This window comes from Panthera tigris, chromosome E3, assembly GCF_018350195.1.
Source record: "Panthera tigris isolate Pti1 chromosome E3, P.tigris_Pti1_mat1.1, whole genome shotgun sequence".
Lineage (NCBI taxonomy): Eukaryota > Metazoa > Chordata > Mammalia > Carnivora > Felidae > Panthera > Panthera tigris.
The window spans coordinates 24,926,556-24,950,667 of record NC_056675.1 but is presented as its reverse complement, the minus strand read 5'-3'; the positions used below and the strand labels follow the sequence as shown (position 1 = coordinate 24,950,667).

The following is a 24,112-nucleotide window of genomic DNA, read 5'->3' as shown; positions in this document are numbered from 1 at the left end:
AGAAAAAACCAATACAATCACCAATAATTCCATCAAAGGTAACTGTGAACATTTAGGCATCTTCTTCACGTGTGTGGTTGTGTGTGTGTGTGTGTGTGTTTGTGTGTGTGTGTGTGTGTACATACATGAAAGGCATTACATAAAGGTGGTTCAGGGCAAGCACTTTGGCATAAGACAGTCCTGGGTTCCAATCCCAGCAGTTTCTCATCTGTCGAGAAGCAGAGATAATTGCAGTACCCATCTTACAAGGTTGCGGTTAATAATGCTTATAAAACATTTAGCACAATATATAGCACACAGAAAGTATTCAATTTATTACAGCTATTACAAATAAATATATTTTTGAAAATTGTGATTATCCCATACATACTGCTTTAGGATACTCCACCCCCATCATTAATATCATTCTCTGAGGCTCAGGTTTCTACACTCAGATTTCTACAAAAATAATTAGGTAATTCTTTGGAAGCCACATCAAATCCATCTCGCCAAGCCCATGACGCATTTTCTAGCTGGTCCAGATTCCATAGTATGTGGGTGCCACCTGGTATTTGGTAGTTAATGGACAACACACTAGTCTTCAAGGAGGAAACACATCTGTGCGTATATGCGTGTGTGGACACACATATGCAGGCTCATTTCCAATTCCAACCATTCCAGGAAGACACAGGTCTACAGACAAGAAACAGGAGGTATGGCCTAAGGTGGGGGCAGGAGGCCTCAGCTTCTCTTGGTCTTGGAGGGGTCTAAATGTGAAGGAGGAGGATATGGGTGGCTCATTAAGGGCAGAGTAAGGGTCTATTTACTTTTTGAGTGATTTGAGCCCTGCAGACGCTGTTTTACCTTAAGCCAGACTATCTAGATTTCTGAGGCTCTCTCTATGGACTTTTCCAGGCGTTTAGCAAAGTTCAGTTTGAACATTACGGTTGGTCTCAGCTATAAACAAGCTTTTGATAGCACTATATTACATATAACAATTAAAAATATAACATCAAAGGCGCAGTGGTTTTCCCTCACTGAAGTCAGCATGGCAGAGCTCGAGGGCACCCAAAAGTGAACCCAAGTAAAGGTAAATCTCAGGCACAGAGTCATAGTGCAAGGTCCTGCCACCACACCCTTATCAGCAAATTTTCCTCCAGGGGATACCCTTGCAGGCTTTGGGTTTTATGTTTGTGAAGAAAGGTGGATTTCTTTATAGGTACTTATAGGTCTATTCTGGTATCAAGAGCACAAGTTCCTATGGGAGCCAGGATGTACTTTTGTCTTTTTTTAATATTTATTTTTAATTTTTTAATTTTTTTAAAGGAGCCCAGCTGTTTTTTAAATTTTTTTAATGTTTATTTATTTTTGAGAGCGAGAGAGAGCATGAGCAGAGGGGGGGCAGAGAGAGAGGGAGACACAGAATCTGAAGCAGGCTCCAGGCTCTGAGCTGTCAGCACAGAGCCCCATGCAGGGCTTGAGCCCACCAACTGTGAGATCATGACCTGAGATGAAGTTGGACACTTAACTGAGTGAGCCACCCAGGCACCCCTACTGTTTATTTATTTTTGAGAGGGGGGGTGGAAAGAAAGCACACACTCGAGTGGGGGAGGGGCAGAGAGTAAGGGTGGGGCAGAGAGGGAACGGGGGACACAGGAGCCAAAGTGGGCTCTGTGCTGATAGCAAAGAGCACAATGTGGGGCCTGAACTCATGCACCGTGAGATCATGACCTGAGATGAAGTCAGAAGCTTAACCGACTGAGCCACCCAGGCACCCTTGCTTTTGTCTCCTCTAAGGTCTCTACTCTCCCTGCCAAAGGGCTGGGGGTACCAGATGAATAATGCATTGACTTCGGCCCATTGTATGTGATAACCACTGTTCAAACAAGACCTGTCTCTTTGGTTAGTGTCAGCACAGAGTTCTAATGATCATCCACATCTGGTTTTTCTTTCCTTCCAGGCACATAGGCAAGTTACACTTCTCTGGGTCCCTTGTGGGGGCCAGGTATGGGAGACAACTTCTTGTGCATTTAATTCCTGGCATGAGCCCTTCAGTGCTATTCCTGTGGCAGTGACCACACAAGTATGAGCTGAGACACGGCATCAAAAGTGGGTGGAGCTTCTGTCAGCTGGTAGATAGATAATCACAATGAGCACAGACCCCTGCCATTTCACCCCAGACATGTAGAGTGGCTGAGAAATGGACCTTAGATGTCTTACACCCTTGAGATGTGGGGGTTGTTGATTCTCCTGGCCTAATTAGTCTATGCTGACTGGTCTAGGTGGGAAGTGAGTCTCCTCCAGTGGGCTGACACGGTCAGGGCAGGTTGCTTTATGGGCTCCAGGCAGTCCCATACTAAGACCTTATCCTAGGGCAAGTATGTACTCATTCTGCATTCTGAAGAACAGCCCTGGCATATGCTTCTGCATGACCTGAAATGAGAGGAAAATGACTCACTTCTTTAGAGAAGTTCTTTCACCAAACTAAGATCCACTGAGCTTATGTTGTGCATGTCACTTGGGGTTTCATTTTAGGGGACAGTGTACTGCGTTAAGTAAGGTCTACGTGACCTTTTACAACCGAACTTAATCACTCTGAAGTACGATTTCTCAATCTTAGCAGTATTAACAAGTTGTACTGGATAGTTCTGTGTGGTGAGGGTTGTTCTATGCGTTGTGGGGTGTTCAGCAGCATCCCTGGCCTCTACCCAGTAGCATCTCTATTTAGTGGTGGCAAGCAAAAATGTCTCCAGACATTGCCAAATGTCCCCTGGGGGACAAAACTGCCCTTTGTTGAGAACCACTGCTCTAAGGCCTCAGTCTCATTGACTCTAAAATGGGGTCACTAACATGAAGCTCATAAGGTTACTGTGAAGACTCAAGGTGATGATTGTGTATATATGGAGCATCTGCCACACAATCGGGGAAAGGATCCACACAAACTCCTTAACATATGGAGCTGAGGAAGGAACTTGTATGTAATCTTTAAAAAAAAAATTTTTTTTTAATGTTTTTATTTCTGAGACAGAGACAGAGCATGAGTGGGGGAGGGGCAGAGAGAAAGGGAGACACAGAATCTGAAGCAGGCCCCAGGCTCCACGCTGTTAGCACAAAGCCCGACGAGGGGCTCGAACTCACAAACCGCGAGATCATGACCTGAGCCGAAGTCGGACGCTTAACCGACTGAGCCACCCAGGTGCCCCCGTAATATTGAAGACACCAGGGTTTTCCAACTGTGCTGCATTTTGACCTTTCGCCATGGTATTCCACTCGCTTTACCCATCTATATTTTATCTCCTATCTCTGGGCCTACATGATGTGTTCCATGAGGGAAGCAACCAAGTTCTATCCATTTACATTCTTCTATATCATGTACTAGTAAATATCTGAGTGACTAATAAAAGGTCACTGTAGACTGCTTTAATATAAAACAGCAAGTGATGTTTTCACTTTAGGATACCTGTGCTGGGAACGTTCTCCTTTTTTCCCACTGCCTACCCTGCTTTCTTCTTCCACTTGTAAAACTCCTATTCATCCCTCAAAACCCATCCTTTATGCCTTCAGGAAGTATTCCATGATTACCCCCTACCCCATCCCTGAGATTTAATCACTGCGTTGCCTTTCATCTTTATAAATGTTTCCCTTGCTGAATTTATGACTGTATTGTCATTTATTTCTTTATATATATTTTTTCCTTTGTGGACTGTGAGCCACTTGAAGGTAGGAATTGTGTCTTCGTTTTTTATAATATCTGTCATGGTGGCCAGCATTAGTAAGAGCTCAATGTTTGTTGAAAGAATGATTGAGTAAATAAATGAATGGAGGTGGAACCAGAAGAGCAGAGGGGTGGAGTAGGATACTGGACATTTATAACTGCAAAGCTTCCTCCCAGAAATACCTGTCAGGTAAGTCAGAGCATCAAATGGCACCTCCTTGTAGTCGTTCAGAAACATCTGGATCTGCCGCATACTAATCCGCAGGTCAGATTCATTGAATTCATAAGGAATATTCCAGCCTGCACAAAGCATAGAAGAATTAGAGACTTCAGTGCCAAGAGCTCATAATTCCACTCAGACATTGAGCTGTAGAGTTAAGCATCATGTGGAGCAGCAGCCTCTTTCAGCCCCATGAATATCAAGTACCAGGCCAACTATTAGCCTTGACATTTACTGCCAATGTGGGAGTCATTCTGCCTGAGAAAACATCCATTCTAAAATCAATTTTCTTATGGATCTCCCCATTTGTTAAGGTAGATGTTAATATGCTGGGATTTGTGGAATGAGAATAATTCACCCTGGCTGGAATACTGTGGTAATGCACAGGGTTCCAAAAATAACACTAAAGCATAGCTAGAGAGCAATATCTTATGATTAGGCAACAGAACTAAATCAGCTTGGAGAATTCCCCTCCTCATGCTCATGGGAAAAATGGGATGGCCAGCCTTGAAGAAACTATCAAGGGTATTTTCAAGGGTATAATGATAAATGCCCAGAGGGGCTGGAAAAGTGACATAAATATGTGAAGTGGGCACAGTGTAAGACAGCAGAGTTCAGTGGGATGTGTGCTCTGCAGGGACATTTAATCTCCTCCTGAACATTTACATGCAAATAAAAATTTAGCAAAATAAAAAATTCGTGTTCTGGCAAAAAAACCCACAACTGGCCTGTTGGCTCCAAGCCAAACTCTTACATGGATTTTTGGAGATCTGGCATGGGTGGGAGAATAGTGGTGGGAGAATATGGTATATGAAACACAGATGTGGTGGGAGTGTCCAGCCCAGGCTGTGTCATCCCTGTACCCCTCAGTGGAATGGTCAGGTGGTCTGGGAAGCTAACAGGGGCTGTGGGTGGTGGGAGAAGGAAAGGAAGAAGATGCTCAGAGAGAATCACCAAGAGGACAGTTTGTCTCCATATTCAAGCCAAAAGAACAGCTGAAAATACATCGCCTTGGGCCATTTCAAGGCTGTTGAACAAAATCAGAGGTAGCCCAACCTTTAAACCATGTGGATATGGAATCTGTATTTAGCAGTTGGATGTTCTGCTCTAACAACAGCATTAAGTTAAGATAAAGTAGTAAGTTAGGCCATGGACAGGATATGTTAATAATGAAATTTATTTTTAGTTTTTCAAGAAGAAGCACAGGCAAATGTCCCAGTTGTACTTCCTTCATTGTTATGCACATGTTTAGAGAACTACTCAAAATTTCATAAATTACCTGGTGACAACTCCCTGGAAAATGGCCATTGTACCTAAGATAGGCAAATACTCACCAAAGGGAAGGGCTTACAATTTTTTCATTAACATATTACTTCAATAATTAGGAGACCTCTAATTTTGGAGCAACATCTCTTTTCTTGACATTGATAGTGACCTAATTATAGGGTTGTCAAATTTATCAAATAAAAATACAGGACAGTCAGTGAAATTTTAATTTCACTTAAACAAATCATGTTTAGTCTAAGTATGTCCCAAATATTACATGGAATATACTTATACAGCATTTTACTGGCAACCTTATCGGAGTATAAACTTGAACACATACCTGCATTTGTCTGTGATCTGTGCCCCAGCAGCCCAGGTACACTGTCATCACTTACCTAAGGGTCCAAAGTTTCTCCTTTCTTGAACAATGGCGTGGAAGAAACATAGCCCGAACAACAGCTTCTGCCATATGACTGCCTTTGTACAGCTTTGGAAAAACACGGGGTCCGAGATGGGGTCATTGAGATAGGAGCGCAAAAGGTTGGCCCGCAGCCCTTTGGGGGGCTCGTTGGTCATTTTGATCCCATTTTGGAGAATGCTGACTGGAAATTTCTCTGATGGATAGCTGGTTAACCAGAGTCTGGAAGAACAACAGATCTAACTATTTAGAGCAATGCAGTAAGTTATATTAAAAAGCGATAACAAAAAATAATAGCCACCATTTATTAAGCACTACTGGATGCCAAACCCCATGATAAGAATTTAATGTATGTCCCTTCCTTGAGCCTCTCAGCCACCCTATGTGAAGGGATTAGCTATTCCCTTATACCAGGGAGGAAACGGAGGCATGCAGAGGTCAACTGGACTTTTCAAGGACACACCACTTAGAAGCAACTGAAATGGGATGTGAACTCAGGCTCCTTGACTCCAAAGGCCATCTTAAACACCACACCATATTCCTCCCCTGCAAGACTACCTGAGAATCTACTAGGTCAGTATGATACCTGGCACCCCAGGAGTTGCCAGGAGGGAAGGGAAGAGGCCATAAACAGGTAGATTGAGGTCTGACTTCAGGCTGCAGTTAGGTGATATTTAGCTCATACCATGCAAACCAACACAAGGCTACAACATGGTTTGAAGTAGCTGCCAACTTTTAAAAAAACTGGGACTTTCTTTTAAAATTCTAGATTCCCATCTTCCCTTTAAAATAATGAGAAAATCTGAACACAAGGGGCCTGCATTCCTGCATGGCAATAGTCACTTGGTATTAGGTAGTCACTGCTCTTCTCTAAAGGTCATGCATGGGCCTCTAGTTCACTGCAGTCCCCACCACTCTCCGTTGATGTCCAACACTGAGGCTGACTGCCCATGATGACTGCCACTGTACTGTGGGAACTGGAATATCTCCTGTGGCCAAGTCCTCTTCATTCTTATATGTTATTCCTGGCTCCTATAGGCACTTGGGGTAATAACTTTGTGTTAGGATCATATTACAGAAGACCATAATATCAGCATAAATAATTTTTTGTTCAATGTTCATTGTATCATTGATGGTACTTAATCAAGTCACCATCCCAAACCAAACAGAATTCCTGAAACTAATTGGATTCCTTTAAACTCTTCTATGGATTTTATAGGAGTCTTACATGTATATAATAAACCATGGCCTAATCTGGCTTTGTAAATAAACACCAAACACTTTCCTATTTTCAGGCAAACATGACTAAAATGAAAATAACCAGGGGCACCTGAGTTAAGCATCTGACTTTTGCTCAGGTCATGATCTCATGGCTTGTGAGTTCAAGCCGTGGGTCGGGCTCTGTGCTAATAGCTCAGAGCCCGGAGCCTGCTTTGGATTCTGTGTCTCCCTCTCTCTCTGCCCCTCCCCCACTTGTGCCCTCTCTCTCTCAAAAATAAACATTAAAAAGAAAGGAAGAAAGGAAGAAAGGAAGAAAGGAAGAAAGGAAGAAAGAAAGAAAGAAAGAAAGAAAGAAAGAAAGAAAGAAAGAAAGAAAGAAAAAATAACCAGCAAACTTTGTAGCCTAGAACAGGAATTGGCAAACCTTTCCTGTAAAAGGTCAAAGAGTAAATTTTTAGGCTCTGCAGGCCATATGGTTTCGGTTAGAACTACTTATATTGTGAAAGCAGTCACAATAGACAGGATATGAATGAGCATGGCTCTATTTCAATAAAACTTTATTTATGGACACTGAAATTTGAATTTCATATAATTTTCATGTGTCATGAAATATTGTTGTTTTGATTTTTTTTCAACCATCTAAAAATGTAAAAACTCTTCTTAGCATATAGGCCATACAAATCAGGTAGCAGGCTGTATTTGAACTACAGCCTGTAGTTCGCTGACCTCTTGCCTGGAATAAGAGAACATTTGAGTTGAAAAGGGCTTTGAAGTCTGTCTGGTTCATCTCATCATTTTGTATACGCAAAAATTGAGGCCCAGTTTTGCTAGGCTTTAAAATTCACACAAAAAATAGGTAGCTCTTTCTAGTATTGATTAAAATTCCACAGAGCCCAAGAAATACAGGTTAGAGCAGCATGGACATTGGTGCCTACACTACAGGTGAGATTTCTTTCATGACAATTTTAAAAATCAGATTTACTGACATTTAATCTACTTTCCCAGACACATCTCCTATTATATCCCCCAACAACTTCTCATAGTATATACCCCATATTCATAGAATAACTTCTCAGTGTTTCCTTCATATGCATCTTTGCTTTTATAGATGCTATCCCTTCCAGCTGGAATGTCCTTCCTGCAAAACGATCATCTTTCAAAACCCCAGGCAACTGTCAGGCCTCTAGGCACTCCCCAGCTTTCCCTTCCCTTTTCTGTGCTCCAGGGTTCTTATTCAAACGAGTACAGCAGGTACTGCATGGCATCAACATCATTCATCCATGGTCTGTTTTCTGCTAGATGAGAACTGCGTTTGCTCATCTTTGCACTCCCAGCCACCAGCATGACATCTGGAGCTCAAGATTGGGGCCCGGAAACAGGTAGTGGTGGGGCAGCACCTCACCTGAATCTGATGTTAGTGCTTTCAGGAACAATCACCTCCTCACAGATCTTCTCCAGTGTAGGCATCCAGCTTGTGGCCAGGTGGCAGTTCTGTAATACCACCCAGGTGCCATCTTTGATGGCAGTGTTGATCATTTTGGCAGCAATTGAGCCTTGGCCTTGGCCAAGGGAGATGGTCTGTGTTCTGGTGCCTCCCATGCCAAGATCATCAGCAAACTTCAGCAGGCCTGAGACCAGGAAGAAAAGGGTTTTTTTGAAAGAGGACAGGCCAGCTAAGACCATATTAACAGGGACTATGCAGAAAGAAGGGCTACATCAAAATTCTGGACTCAGAAAGAAACTCACTGGCTTCTGTCAATTACAAAAATAAGCATCTCTATGGGGAAGATTTAGACTTCTTTTAAGAGGATGAATGAAGCTACTATTGATTCCTCTTTTGTTCTGAATACATAGACATTCTTTTTTTTAAGTTTAAAAAAATGTTTATTTATTTTTGAGAGAGAGAGAGAGAGAGAGAGAGAGGGAGAGAGAGAACATGAGAAGGGGACAGGCAGAGAGAGAGGGAGACACAGAAGCAGGCTCCAGGCTCTGAGCTGTCAGCACAGAGCCCAGCCTGGGGCTTGAGCCCACGAACCACAAGATCATGACCTGAGCCAAAGTCAGATGCTTAACCAACCAACTGAGCCACCCAGGAGCCCCTCTAAGTTTTTTTTTTAAAGTAATCTCTACCCGCAGCATGGAGCTTGAACTCATGACCCCAAGATGAAGAGCCTCATTCTCTTTGAACTGAGCCAGCCAGGTGCCCCAGGCATTCTTTATTTAAAAAAATTACAAACTGAATTATATAATACAAACAATAACAACAACAACAAAAAAACAGAGTCTGAGAGACAGAATTTCCCAGGTGCCAAAAATGAAGAGGGAACTCAAAACTAAAGAGATGAACACACAACCAAAGAACTAGAAACTGGGTTGTTACAAATGTATTTTACTAGAAAAATAGGCATTTGTACAGTGAAATTTCAAGTAAGTCTCTTTCTCTTCTCTTTTCCTCTGAGGCAGCCAATGTTACTAGCTTTTTGTGAATCCTTCCAAACATATTTTATGCATTAAATAAATGCATATATACTATTATGTGAACTGCAGAATACTACACTTGCTTCTTTCACTTAGATGTTTTCCACATCAATACAGGCACAGCTCAGAGATATTGCGGGTTTGGTTCCAAACCATCGCAATAAAGTGAATGATGCAATAAAATGAGCAAATGATTTTTTTTGGCCTCCCAGTGCATATAAAAGTTATGTTTACACTACAATATTACCCACTAAGTTTGCAGTAGTATTATGTCTAAGAAACAATGTATGTACCTTAATTTAAAAATATTTTATTGCTAAAAAATGCTATCATCTGAGCTTTCAGTAAGTTACAATCACTGATCACAGATCACCATGAAAAACAATGGAAAAGTTTGAAATATTGCCAAGAATTACCAAAATGTGACCCAGAGACATGAAGTGAGCAAATGTTGTTGGAAAAATGGCACCAATACTCTTCCTGTCATCTTGGAGCCTGTGGCGGCCTGCTGGAAACAGGACTCCTAAAACGACAAATATGTCTGGAAGGCTGTGGTCCAAGGCCAATTTTCTTTGGAACCAGAGGGAGCACACGGCACTTCTTAAAATTGAAGGTGTTTATGCTCAACATGAAACTGAATTCTATCTACGCAAGAGATGTGCTTATGTGTACAAAGCAAAGAACAACACAGTAATTCCTGGTGGCAAACTGAAGAAAACCAGAGTACTCTGGGGAAAAGTAATTCATGCTCATGGAAACAGTGCCATGTTTTGTGCCAAGTTTCAAAGCAACCTTCCTGCTAAGGCCACTGACCACAAAAATCTGTGTGATGCTGTACTCCTTAAGGATTTAAACTTAACTGAGAGGTACCCGGGTTGCTCAAATATTCGACTTCGGCTCAGGTCATGATCTCCCAGTTCGTGAGTTCAAGCCCCACATCAGACTCTCTGCTGTCAGTGCTGAGCCTGCTTCGGATCCTCTGTCTCCCTCTCTCTCTGTCCCTCCCCTGCTAGTGTGCACACATGTGCTTTCTCACTCTCAAAAATAAGTAAATATTCCTAAAAAAAACTCTCCTTAGTTAGACATTCTGTCATTAAAAAAAATACATACATACATACATACATAAATGTGTAGATTTGTTCTCTTAAAAAAATAAGAAAACTGGGGCGCCTGGGTGGCTTGGTCGGTTAAGCGTCCGACTTCGGCTCAGGTCATGATCTCACGATCTGTGAGTTCGAGCCCCGCGTCGGGCTCTGTGCTGACAGCTCAGAGCCTGGAGCCTGTTTCAGATTCTGTGTCTCCCTCTCTCTCTGCCCCTCCCCTGTTCATGCTCTGTCTCTCTCTGTCTCAAAAATAAATAAACGTTAAAAAAAAAAACAAGAAAACTGGAACTGATAGGTTGCTTGATGCAGGGTTGCCACAAACCTTCAATGTGCAAAACAAACAAACAAACAAACAAAAAAACCGGATCTGCAAAGTGCAGTAAGGTAGAGCACAATAAAACAAGTTATGCCTGTACATACAGAAAAGTCTTATTCTTTTTCATGGTTACATAGCATTTCACGATTGGAATATACCATACTTTATTTAACCAATCTGGACGTTGGGTGATTGTGGACACATAACTTTTGCACTCATAAGAAATGGGGGGCTAGAACTGAGACTTTTGTAGACAGTTGGGACCTTCAAAGGGCTGCACCTTTATGTTAAGGTGGCCAGAAATCTGGCTACTGGTCTAGAAGCAATGCAGAAGCTCATTGGTGGAAAAAATAACTCTCTGCTGAGAAAACAAAACACTAAGCCTATGCCACATGTGGATGAAGGGTGTGGGTTTATAGTACCTGTGGGTGGGATTCCCCAACTGAGAAATTTCCCATAAAATTGCTATAGAATGGGGGCACCTGGGTGGCTTAGTTGGTTAAGTGCCCGACTGTCCATTTTGGCTCAGGTCATGATCTCATGGTTTCGTGAGTTTGAGCCCCGTGTCAGGCTCTGCACGCGCCTCTGTGAGGTCACGCACTCCGTGTGACAGTGTGGAGCCTGCTTGGGCTTCTCTCTCCCTCTCTGTTTGCCCCACCCTGCTCATGTTGTCTCTGTCTCTCTCAAAATAAATAAATAAACTTAAAAAAATTGATCTAGAGTGGCAACCCCCCCTGGGGCATCAGTGTTTGCATATGCAAAGTCGTTCTGTTAGGGCACTCCTAAAACCCAAGGTATTAGGAGACTCCCACAAAAGAACACAAGATTGCTGATTGTGAACTCACAATAAAAAATTACAAGCTACATGAGGAAATATATCACTATAAGGGATAGCACATAAAACAATCAGGAGAATTTATACTCCACAGATTATATATGAACTCTGTTATGAGCCCAATTATGTCTCTTTCAAATCCATATGTTGAAGCCCTAATTCCCAGGACCTCAGAATGTGGCTGTATTTGGAGATGGGGTCTTTAAAGAGGTAATTAAGTTAAAATGAGGTCAACAGGGCAGGTCCTAATCCAACAGGACTGGTGTCCTTAAAAGAGGAGGAGACTGGAACAATGACATACTCACAGAGAGAAGACCATATAAAGACATAGGGAGAAGATGACACAGGGAGAAACTGGCCACAAACAAGCCAAGGTCTCAGAAGAAATTAACCCTGCCGATGCCTTGATTTTGGATGTTTAGTTTCCAGAATTGAGAGAAAATAAATCTCTCTTATTTAAACCACTGAGTCTTTGATATTTATTTATAGCAGCCCTAGCAGATTAATATAATTTCTGAAAAAGACCATGAAAGAAATACATCTAAAAATCAATAAAGAAGGACCACAAAGCATAATAAAATTCACAGTCCTACGAAAAAAGAAATACATGGATTTGGAATAAAACATATAAAACTTCTAGAAATGGAAAGCACTGTCACTGCAGATAAAAACTCAAAGTACTGATTAAAAGCACAGGGTAGAGACAGCCAGAAAGAATTAGTGAGCAGTAAGGTCTGCAATCAATGATCTATCCAGTAGTACTCATATTGTGGTTTCCAAATCCTGTGGCCTGTTTTGAAAGAACTGGAGTTCCTTAAAGAAATGTCTGTACAAGATGAGCCCAGAATACATGTTAATTCTATACGGCAAGGATGCTATATAAAACCACTGGGGTTATGTGAAAACTACTAGGCATGAAGGGGCCCCTACAGGCTAGAGACTGAATGATTTGAAAACCAAAAAGAATAGTAAATAATAAAACACCACCATGTTTGAAACACCCACTATGTTAAAATCTATGCATTCACAATGGCACAAAGAAAATCTTATTGCTTAAGTAACTTCACAGGATACCAGGGCACTAATTTATTAATATGAAGTTTGAGAAATCAAGAGAATGAACCAAGTGTCTATTCTGCTGGTCTTTTTCGAGCTATAGTCAGAGTAAACCAAAGAGTTGACCAAGGAAATTTTTCTTCATAGAGGAGTTCCAGCGAATAAATGCAAACATAGTTGACAGAATTAAAATACCATTTTGTAGCCCTAATGAAATAATGGATCTGGGGATTGATTTTTTTAAGGCCACTAAAATCATCAGGTCAGTTGTTTCCAAAACATACTGGAATTATCTGAAAGACTTTTTTCTTTTTTTAATGATTGTTTATTTTTGAGACAGAGAGAGAGAGAGAGAGAGAGAGAGCAAGAGAGAGCACGCAAGCAGGGGAAGGGCAGAGAGAGGGAGACACAGAATCTGAAGCAGGCTCCAGGCTCTGAACTATCAGTACAGACCCTGATGCTGGGCTCAAACCCAAGAACCATGAGATCATAATCTGAGCCAAAGTTGGACACTTAACCAACTGAGCCACCCAGGCGCCCCTACCTGAAAAGCTTCTAAAACACAATGCCTGAGCCTCATTGACAAAGATTTTAATTTAATTGGTTGAGGGTGTGGCATGCACATGGAGGTTTTTCTTAATCTGCCCCCTGCCCCTCAAACTAGGTGATTCCATTGTGCAGCCAAGATTGAGAACCATCACATTAGCTGTGAGGCTGATGGGAAACTTTACAAGGGAAGCAGAATGGGAAGGTGGATCACAATGACAGTGCCTGAGTCCACTGATAAAACTTAATCAGAAAGGGAAAGACAATCAGATAGTATATGCTTCCTGGTGTGAGGCACTACAAGGGACACAGTACCCGTGAGGTCTCCTGGGAAGTTATCCAAGTTAAATCTGATCAGGCCTCTAGCACAGACAGACAGGAATATGCAACATATGCCACTGGACACAACTGGCCCATCCTTTGCCAGCACATCATCATTTTACAGACCATACTATGACCTTTCCTCCATTTCTCTTTACCTTTCCTGGTTTACCCTCATTGCTCTAATTTAAATCTGCCACATAAAGGACATAGGGGTTAAAATAAAGCTACTAGAAAGGGACCATGAATTTATCTTTGACAATAACACTGTGGTATGGGAGCGTGGAAAGGGTACTAGTTCGTTTCAGCTCCCTCCTCCGACTTCCTCCCTGGTGCACAGCTGCCAGCTTTCCATCCAGGTCAGGATAAGTGTCAAACACCTCAGGGGTTACAAAAGAATGGCAACCTTGTCATTTGCATTTCTGGTACTTTTCTTCATTCAGCCACAGAGAAAATGAAAGCTTTGAGATCCAGCGGAACAGAAAACAAATCTATTTCTGTCAATAACTCATACTGTTAATATGCAATAATTGATTTCTGGAAAGATACACAAACCAGTAACAATGGTTACTTCTGAAAGGGTTAGGAGGAAGATATACCTTTCACTCTACACAAGGGTTTCTCAACCTCAGCACTACTGACATTTTGGGCCAAATAATCCTTTGTTGCGGGGGATTGTCCTGTGCACTGCAGGATGTTTAGTAGCGTCCTTGGGCTCAATCTACTGGATGCTAGTAGCACCCCCTACTTGTGACAAAAAAACGTTTCACCACTTTGCCAAATGTCCCTTGAGGGGGCAAAATGGCCCTGGTGGAGCCACAGTCCTATACTTTTCCACATTGATTTTTTTTTTTTTTTTTTTTTTTTTTTACTATATACAGTTATACACAGTATTAGTCATTACACTTTAATTGGGGGCACCTGGGTGGTTCAGCTGGTTGAGCATCTGACTCTTGATTTCTGTTCAGTCATGATCTCACAGTTCATAAGTTTGAGCCCCACTTTGGGCTCCACACTGTCAGTGCAGAACCTGCTTAGGATTCTCTCTCTCCCTCTCTCTCTCTGCCCCTCAACTCACACGCATGCATAGGCACACACTCTCTCACTTTCTATGTTTCTTCTTTTTTAAATGTTTATCTATCTTTTTGAGAGACAGAGAGACAGAGCACCAAGTGGGGAGGGGCAGAAAGACAGGGAGAGACAGAATCTGAAGCAGGCTCCAGGCTCTGAGCTGTCAGCACAGAGCCCGACATGGGGCTTGAACTCTCGAACCATGAGACCATGACCTGAGCCAAAGTCGGATGCTTATCTGACTGAGCCACCCAGATGCCCCCTCTCTCTCAAAATAAACCAACATTAAAAAAAACTTTAATTTAAAAATTAAAAGAAAAGAGAAAAGCCTAATTTAGAGAGGCAATAGTATTAGAAAATGATTTAGGACGAAGATGATAAACTACCACCCAGTAGGCTAAATCTAGTCCTGGTCTGGCCCTCACAATTTTTAGGAAAGAATTTGAATGAGTTATCAGGATGTAAAAATGGGTGATTTCTGCATTTCTGATTTCTCTTGAAAAATCAGGTGACCTAGCCTTCCTGGGCTCACATTATCAGATGGCATGGTGCTTCGGGGCTGAAGAGGAGCTGCTTTCTTTAGGTGGGAAAAGAAATTTTCAGTGGCCTCACCCTCACCTTCACCTGTTAACTGTTCACATTTCAAAGCATCTGAGTTTGAGATTCCTGCTGGAAGGGACACGCTGTTGTCATCCATTCATGCATCCTGGGGTATTTATGTTCTTCACACAACATTCTGCCCTTACCTGCCATTGGGTCTGCACCTGGAGACAACACAAAAATCAACGGTGCACAACAACTGGAATCATTGTAGGACTCCTGGAGATCAAAGGTAGGGGCTTCAATGTATACACTGCCCATGTGCTCAGCGATGAACTCCCGAATGGCTGGAACCATTTTGTCAGGCCGCAAACATCGTAGGATTACCATCCTCTCCAATCCCTGAAGGAACTTCCAAGATCCAGGGAATGTCTCCTCATGGGGCCAGGTGGAGTCATAGATAAGCTTCCACTCATCAGCATTTTGTTCTAAATGTTCCATCAGGCCTTTCAGTTTGGGCAATGCCGAGGCACGAACCACTTCCGCCCACGCCTTCTCGGACAGCCATTCAGGAACTGGGTTGGGGAAGGGGTTGTCCAGGGCGACACCTCCAGTTAGAAGGAAATACCAAACCTCCTCATTAATTTGCTTTTTCTCTTTCAAGATGCCGATGGTGAGGAGGAGAGAGAAAAGTAGCTTGTCCTTCTCAAACAGAGAGCGGCAGACATTGTTGTAGATGCTGAGGGTAAAATGTTCGATGATGTACTCAATGCGACGGTCCAGTTCTTCACTTTTATTGCTATGAGCCAGGGAATGCACATAGAGGTTTATGAACCATGTCAGGGAGTACTGGTACATTGGCTCGATGTAGGCCAGGTCAGAGATACAGAAGAAGATGGTGGCAGAATGGACAGCCACTGGCTTGTAGCCCATCCGAGTCTGATCAATCTGTGTTTCTGTCACTGAAGCAATTTTCTGTTTCTCAGATATCTCCTCAGACAGCATTTTGGAGGAGGACAAAACTTTGATGGCAGTCTCATCCTCGAGGATGTTGCCCTCAGACAGGGAGAGGACTTCCAAGATCTTATCTTCAATTTCTTTTAGCTGTTTCTTGTTCTTGGCGCTTTCTACAATCAACTCGTTCTTCTTCTCTTCCAGTTCTGGCTTCTCCTTGGCGGCCACAATGCCAAGGAGCTGATCCTGGAGACCTAAGGGTGTGATCATGAAGTTGAGCAGGCAGACTTTCACAGCAACTTCAGGGAGGTAATGTGGGTTCCTCAAATGGGTTGTGATATATAACTTAAAATCCCTGGAGTATTCAATGATGTTTTCACCCAGCCTCATGTACTCAACCCCTTGCTGCTTAAATGTGGACTTGAGCAAGATGGGTTCAATAAATGCATCCAGCTCCTCTCCAACATTTTCTAGCAGGACGGGGGTGCCAAACTGCAGGGCGTTTTCCAACGTCCTCACATAGCTGGCATCTGAGAATTTGATGACGGAGAGCTTATTTGCTTTCTCCATATTCTTGATCCACTTATTGGCCTGCCCCTGAGGGTCAATCATTAAGGCCCAGCGTCTGGAATTGGACACAATGATGCCATTGTCAATGGAGAAGGAGTCAATGGGCAGCCCAGCAATCTGCCAGGCCCGGATTTTTACAGGATCTCCTAATGTGTTGCTGAGACTGAAGTCACTAGAGCCAGGGATGACCTTGTCCTTACACTGGGCCAACCACTGCTTCTGACACCTTGCCCGATAATCCACTGTAAAGGCCCCCAGGTAAGCCACAGTCCCTGAGGACAATAGCACATCCCCTGTTAGATTGGTATAACGGATCCCCAGCTGCCGGGTGGCTTCTGTCCATCTGTCCTTCTCTCCCCCAAGACCACTGATCAGCTTTTCTGCTCTGATCAGTTTCTGGGAGCAGATCTCAATGTTTTCCTCCAAGGTCCTTTTCTTGGTGTTCATCTCCTCAAAGTCAAGATTCAGGGCCTGGAGGCGGTCTTCCACCAGCTTCAGTTCTGCTCGCTTCTGGTTCAGTTTCTGCATCTGTGCGTCCAGCTTCCCCTCGGCCTCTCTCAGCCGCTCCCGTTTGGGAGCCACCACTTTGGCCACACGATCATACACCTCCATGGCCCTCACCCACTTGCACAGACCTTCGCAGGCAGATGACACATTTTTAATGACAGCTGGCTGGAAATCTGGGTGATCGATGAACCTTTCCCGGATCCGCTTCATGATCGTTGGAGGGATGTTGTCTTTGTCATATGTCTTAAGACTCTCCAAGAATTTCAGATCTCCAAGAATCTTTCTTGAAACTCCCCAGTAATCCTCTATCATTTTACCTATTTGGAACAAGAAATGGATATTGGACTATTATTAAGACATTCTGGCTGAGACTTCAAGATTTGCAATGGCTACTCATATTTGGGGAAAAAAATCCAAGGTCCTACCAAACATTTTTAGTGCCGGAAAATACTCTGTTTAATAACCATAATGATGGATATATGTCATTATATATTTGTCCAAATCCATAAAATGTACAATACCAAGTGTGAACTCTAATATAAACTATGGACTCAGGGTGTTAATGATGTGTCAAAATAGGTTCATCAATTTTAACAAATGTACCACTCTGTTACAACAACAGGGGATGCTATGCATGTGTGTGGGTTAGGGGTATATGAGAAATCTCTGTACCCTTCTCTCAATTTTGCTGTGACCTTAAAATTGCTCTAAAAATATAAAATCTAAATTAAAAAAAAAAAAGAAAAATCTAAGTTTCTTACCATGGTCCAGGAGGCCCACTGAACTCATCTACCTCATCTTTGAGGCCTTGCTCCTTGGACTTTAGTCAGGCAGAACCTTCTTCAACTCCTCAAAGATCTTAAGTGCTTCCCTACCATAAGCCCTTGACCTAAACTGTAAATAGCATCTGCTGGCTCTCAACCAGACTTCAGTTCAATTGTCACCTCCACTGAGGGGCACCTGGGTGGCTCATTGGGTTAAATGTCAGACTTCAGCTAAGGCCATATCTCACGTTTCATGAGTTCGAGACTCGAATCAGGCTCTGTGCTGACAGCTCAGAGCATAGAGCCTACTTCGGATTCTGTGTCTCCCTCTCTCTCTGCCCCTCCCCTGTTTGCACTCTGTCTCTCTCTCCCTCAAAAATAAACATTAAAAACAATTTTTTTTTAAAGTTACTTCCACTGAGAGCTTTCCCCAGATTTCTGTCACTACACTGGGCTACTCTATCCCTCCCCCAGCATTTTCTTTCATCTCAGCTGCTGGAATGTCGATTCCCTTTACATCATTTATGCAACCTGTAATTTTAATGTTTTATTTATTTTTGAGAGACAGAGAGTGACAGAGTGGGGGAGGGGCAGAAAGAGGGAGACAGAGGATCTGAAACGGGCTCCATGCTGTGGGGCTCCCAATGTGGGGCTCAGACTCACAAACCATAAGGCCATGACCTAAGCTGAAGTCAGATGCTTAACTGACTGAACCACCCAGGTGCCTCTGAATACTCCTTTTGAAGTCTGGGAGGTGGGCTAGATGGTACCCAATCAGTCCCTGTGAGTGAGTCTCAAGAGAAAGAGCAAGGGTGGGGAAGCAGCATGTAACTATAGAAAAGCCATCCTTGCCCTGTCCAGAAACAAAGCAGGGCCCTTATTCTCCTCAGCACCCATCCTGCCAATGACTGAGCGAGTCTTGATCCCACCTGGGGCTGCATCCCTTTTGTTGACATGCTGGAAATGAGTTAGAAGCCCTTTTGGCTCACAGCATTGTAAACACTTGCCAACCTCAGGTTAATCAAAAAAAAGTTATACTTGAGAAATCATATTAAGTACAATAGGTCAGATGTGTCCTGTTTCTAATGCAAGCACAGTAACCAAACAAATATTTCTCATGAAGGTTTTTGTCTGCATTCAGGAAAATGATCTGGTTCATTTAAATTCAAGGTACCCAAAATGAATTAAATGGTCTTATGCTCCGTCTTAATGTTCTGGCTAAAGTTGTGTGGGATAAATGAATAATACACACAATTCACTTCAATTAAAAAAAAAAAAAGAAAGGAGAATGGTGGGTCCTGTGCTGATCAAGTGATCCAAGAAGAGAATGAACTTTCATGACTTTGGCCATACTTTGCGTATCTTGGCAGTTCTCCATGCTGGCTGCACCTTAGATTACCTGGAAGCTGAATACACACACACACACACACACACACACACACACACACACACACAGCTCAGTCTGTACCCAAGACCAGTGGAGTAAGAATCTCTAGGAATGCAGGCACGGGCTTCAGCATTCTTTACACTCCCTAGGTGGTTCTAGGGTGCAGACAGGGTGGAGAAGTGCTGGACTAGCTCTTTATTACTCAGTCAACTTATTACACCTCAGGTGTTTCCCTAAGGGATTCTCCTGTGAAGTCTACTTCCTGCCTGTCCATTCCTGATCACCTCTATCTTCTTCATGTGGTTTTTGGCCTGCCACCAATCAGGGAAGAAGAAATGTTAGTCAGTGGGAAGCAGAAGCCAGAGGCTCCTGAATGAGGGATCAGGGATTTAGAACCTTTCAGAAGGAATGGAGGAAGATCAGGGCTGTTCCCAGGAGAGGAGGATTCAAAAGGCAGGGAAATTACTGAGATGGGTTCTTAAAGTCCTTGTTTAGCTCTAAGACACTGTTATTAATAATGCAAAGTTCTACATGTAATTTGGATTTTAAGGAGGACAAATACTCACCTACTAATGCTTCTAGGTTTAATTATATGAGGAGCTTTCTTTCCTCCCTTATGCCCAAGTCTCTGATTCCTTGTCTTCCTCCCTTTGCCCCTTTCTGCCTTTGACTGTTTCTAGCTCTTCTTCTTTTCCCTCTGCCTTCCTCCCTCCTCACATCTCGCCCAGTTCATTATCTCTTTGTGCACATATGCATGCCTGAGCATGTGCGTGTGAGTCCAGGCGCCTATCTCTTTCCATCTCCCTGTATCTCGGTCTCATTCTCTGCGTTTCCTTCTCTGGTTTTCTCTCAGTTTCTCTCTTCTCTAGCTCTTTCTGTTTCTCACCCTCACAACCACACACTACTCTGTGTCAGCCTTTTGTCTCTGCAGCCTTCATTTTTGTAATGATTTTCAGTCAGGGGCCTTGACTAAGCTCAGCTTTGCCTAAAGACGCCTGCCTTTTCCCTACTGATTGAGAGAAGTGAGGAAGGAGAGAGCTGTGTGGATGAGTATGCACCTCCTGGCACCTTTCTGATCTCTTCTGGGACTCCAGACCCTGCTTGCAGGCCTGGGGCAGTGGGTGGGGGCGTGGTACCCCTCCTGCCAGGGAAAACAGCCTGTGAAGGCTGCTGGGAGGGGTGGGAGCTGAAGGGGGTTACCACTGCCGCTGGAGTCTGGCTTCCTCTCTGGTTTTAGCCCTTTCATGACGCAGATGCTCTCCATGACCAGCTTGACAGGGCCAGGCGGGTTCTGCATGGACTTCACCAGTGAGATGTCTGCTGGGTTCAGGGTGTCCAGGGCAGCAAGTGCAGCCTCCAGTGCCGGCATGGCCTCTGCCAGGTCCCCCTCACATTCATTCTGTGGGCAGCACAGGGACAGAGAGGGATGAGTGCCTGGCACACCAGGCGCTCACCTCTTGGAGGAAACTGGAAGAGGCTCTTCCTGCCCCTCCATGTCCTTCCAGGACGGTGCCCCCTCCTGGAGTTCTGCACAGGAGGGTGGCTCTAACTACTGAGTGGCAGCAGGCAGGCATCCATGGCTTTTCAGGGCTGTGGTTTTGATGCCTTGGACATTTGAGAATTCACCTGATTTGTGGTCTAAAAAAAAAAAATCAAGCTTTGGATTCTAAACAAGTTCCCAAGAGATATATGCAGTGGGTAACTTCATACCCACTGATCAAGGATGGGTTGAGAAATGGAGTAAAGGATGAGGCCCAGGGGCTGGGAAGGGGATTAGGGCAAGCTTGGGGGAAAAATAAGGCAGGAGGGGTGGGGGAGGGTCAGGGATGGGGTGAGGTCCGGAATGTACTGTAGCTCAGAGATGAGGCAGGGGTAGAGTCAGGGATAAGGTGAAGCTTGGGGATAGGGTGGAGTTTAAGGCAATAGTTTAAGGATGAGGAATGGGAACAGAGATTAATCCAATGAAATATTATTCAGTCATAAAAAGGAATGAAGTATTGATTCATGTGACAACATGGAAAACATGCTAAGTGAAAGAAACCAGACACAAAATGCCACCTGCTATATGGCTCCATTTACATGAAATGTGCAGAAAAGGAAAATCCATAGAGGCAGAAAATGAGTTAGTGGTTGTCAAGGGCTGGGGGAGAGAGAGGAATGACGAGTGACTGCTAACAGGTTTAGGTTTCTTGTGGGGTGACAAAAATGTTCTAGAATTAATGGTGATAAGTGTATACCTCTGTGACTGTACTAAACACCTCTGAATTGCATAACTTAAAAAGGTGGAGGGCACCTGGGTGGCTTAGTCAGTTAAGCATCCAACTCTTGGTTTCAGCTCAGGTCATAATCTCATGGTTCATGAGTTCAGGCCCCACATCAGGCTCTGTGATGAGAGTGCAGAGCCTGCTTGGAATTTTCTCTCTCCCTCTCTCTCTGCCCTTCCCCACCCTCTCTGTCTCTATCTTTCAAAATAAATTTTAAAAAGGTGGATATTAATGGTATGTGAATTAAATCTCAATTAAAAAAATTTTTTTAATGTTTATTCATTTTTGAGCCGTCAGCACAGAGCCTGATACAGGGCTCCAACCCACAAACCATGACATGATGTGAGCTAAAGTCCGACGCTTAACTGAATGAGCCACCCAGGCGCCCCTCAATTTTTTTTTAAAGAAAGCTTAGCATTGTAAGATTTTAGAACTGGAAGGGACCTTATAGGCTATTTAGTAATCCAATTACCAAATAAACAAAAATAAAAACAAGGTCTCAGTAGGCAAAATGAGTTAGCCCCGGTCATGAAGCTCCAACTTGGGGACCCTGGTTCACACTCTGTGAATACTGTTGGTTGCCCTGCCCTACAAATGGTCACACAGCCACAGCTAAAATGAAGCTTCACAAGAGAACAACAATTCTTAGGCAAAGCAGCATGTGTTGAAGTCCATATCCCACAGGTGTATTGTAGGCAAACAAAATAAAGGTGGCATCACCTTCTTGCATGCACTTGTATGTATCTTCATGTGTGTATATCATGGATTCTTTATTTTAGGTTTTCTGATTTTTAAATAAACTTGCATCAATGTTTTGTTTGGCTTTATTATACTAAAACAACACCCATGCCCTCCATGAACCACGTCAGATGTTCCCAATATCAAAATGAAATGCTCTGCTTCAGATGGCAAAAATGGCCCAGTCCCAGGGGTAACTCAGTTTGCTCCCTCTTCAGTCCTAGGATAAGTGCCAGAGTGCAATGCAAGAGGAAAAGAACTGAAACCAAAGCCTGCTGTTTCTCATGGTCAGCTTCAGATAAAGTTGGTGGCAGAGGAGAACAAAGGTGTTGGCTCAGCCACAGCTTTGGATTCTTGGTGGAATTTCAATAATCCCAGGTTCCCACAGGTGCCACCAATAGTTCATGTTCCTTTCTTATCATGTGCCAGACAACCAGTGGCCCGCACATGCTTCTTGTCCTCCAGTGGCCCAGGAGCTCTGCTCCCTTTCCTAAGGAGCAAGGCCTGGGTACCAGCAAGCTTGTTTGTCAAGTGATGCAAAAAGGCTTTAATTATAAGACTGTGTGTACAGTGATTCTCAACGCTGGTTCTGCCTCAGAGTCACCGAAGAACATTTAAGGCCATCCTCATGGTCAGGCCCCACGCCCCGAGATTCTGATTCATTCAATCTGGGCGAGGCCTCGGCACCGCCTTTTTAAAACTCCAGAGGTGATTCTGACACACAGCTCTGTTGAGAGACTCCAGCTTACACTCTCGAAACTGAAAACATGGCAGGAAGGAACAGACTTTGGTGCCCAATGGGGGAATGGCTACTTGATGAGAGAAGAACTTACTTAAAATGGTCACTGAAATGATTATATGACATTTTGAAAAAACAGGTGTGATAGGATGTTAAGGAAATAAATAAGCATGATGCAAATTGCAATTATGGTGTGACTGCAATAATATAAAACTATCCATGTGTATAGACAGGGGCTAGAAGGAAACTTGGGAAATCAAAAAGATGTTAAAGCTGAGTTCTTAAATAATCTTTCATACGTGTTATTACTGTTACATCATTTGTTTCTATGATAAAAAACATTGATTAAAAATGACCCCAGTTGCTTAGCAATTCAAGGAGCAGCAGGGCCCTTTGAAAGGTATAAAGCACGGTGCACTCTCAAGAAACACAATCAACTCTGCAGCAATTCTGGAATCAGTTATTATCCTCATTAGGGGGAAAAGAAATGATTCATTCACTTAAAAGAAATGACTGCTGTAAGTGAACTATTGTACTTGGGAAGCAAGTATTTGGGCCTCTTTCTCTGCCAGTCTCCTCACTGTCCCTGGATAGATTTCACTTGCATGGCTGAGCCTCTCTGCTGCAGGGGCTACCACACTGGGGGCTTTCCCAGGTTACCTCCTTTCTAGGGCTGGGAGGAGATAGGAGGAAATTATAATCCTTGTATAGAGAGGGACTGTAGCTCTGAGAAGTTCAAGGAGGGGTTCTGGTCCTCAGGAAAACTCAGAGCAAGCACAGCATCTTCCTCCTTCCTAGGTACACCTCCTGACTCACCTCCAGGGTGTCATTTCCGACACTCAGGGATGACATGGCAAAACATCAGACCTTACCCTTGACACTGAAACCCAAAGTAGCAGTTTACTGCCCAGGAATGGGTGTGGTGGGTCGTCTCCATGTCACCTCCCTCCCTCCTGCTCCAGCAAGTCCCTGTTTTCCCCTGACGCTGTGGAGTAGAATCCAGTGATGGTACCTATATTTGGAAAGAGACTGTCCTTTATTAAATAGGTAAATCCACTTGGTACAAGGTAAATAACAGTTTTGGAGAATACGCACCACTAAACT

The 24,112-nt window shown here is 43.4% G+C and overlaps 1 protein-coding gene across 4 annotated transcripts in view; it reads right to left on the bottom strand.

The window, feature by feature from the left end:
* Nucleotides 1-24,112, bottom strand: part of DNAH3 (dynein axonemal heavy chain 3) — a 168,937-nt gene that overhangs the window by 8,503 nt on the left and 136,322 nt on the right. For all 4 annotated transcript variants that reach the window (XM_007084114.3, XM_042971395.1, XM_042971393.1 and 1 more), the window contains 5 exons: nucleotides 20,468-20,666; nucleotides 15,292-17,433; nucleotides 8,222-8,447; nucleotides 5,576-5,820; nucleotides 3,878-3,994 (listed from right to left, as the gene is read on the bottom strand). In XM_007084114.3, coding sequence (XP_007084176.2) covers nucleotides 3,878-3,994; nucleotides 5,576-5,820; nucleotides 8,222-8,447; nucleotides 15,292-17,433; nucleotides 20,468-20,666 — 2,929 coding nt within the window. The remainder of the gene's footprint in view (nucleotides 1-3,877; nucleotides 3,995-5,575; nucleotides 5,821-8,221; nucleotides 8,448-15,291; nucleotides 17,434-20,467; nucleotides 20,667-24,112) is intronic.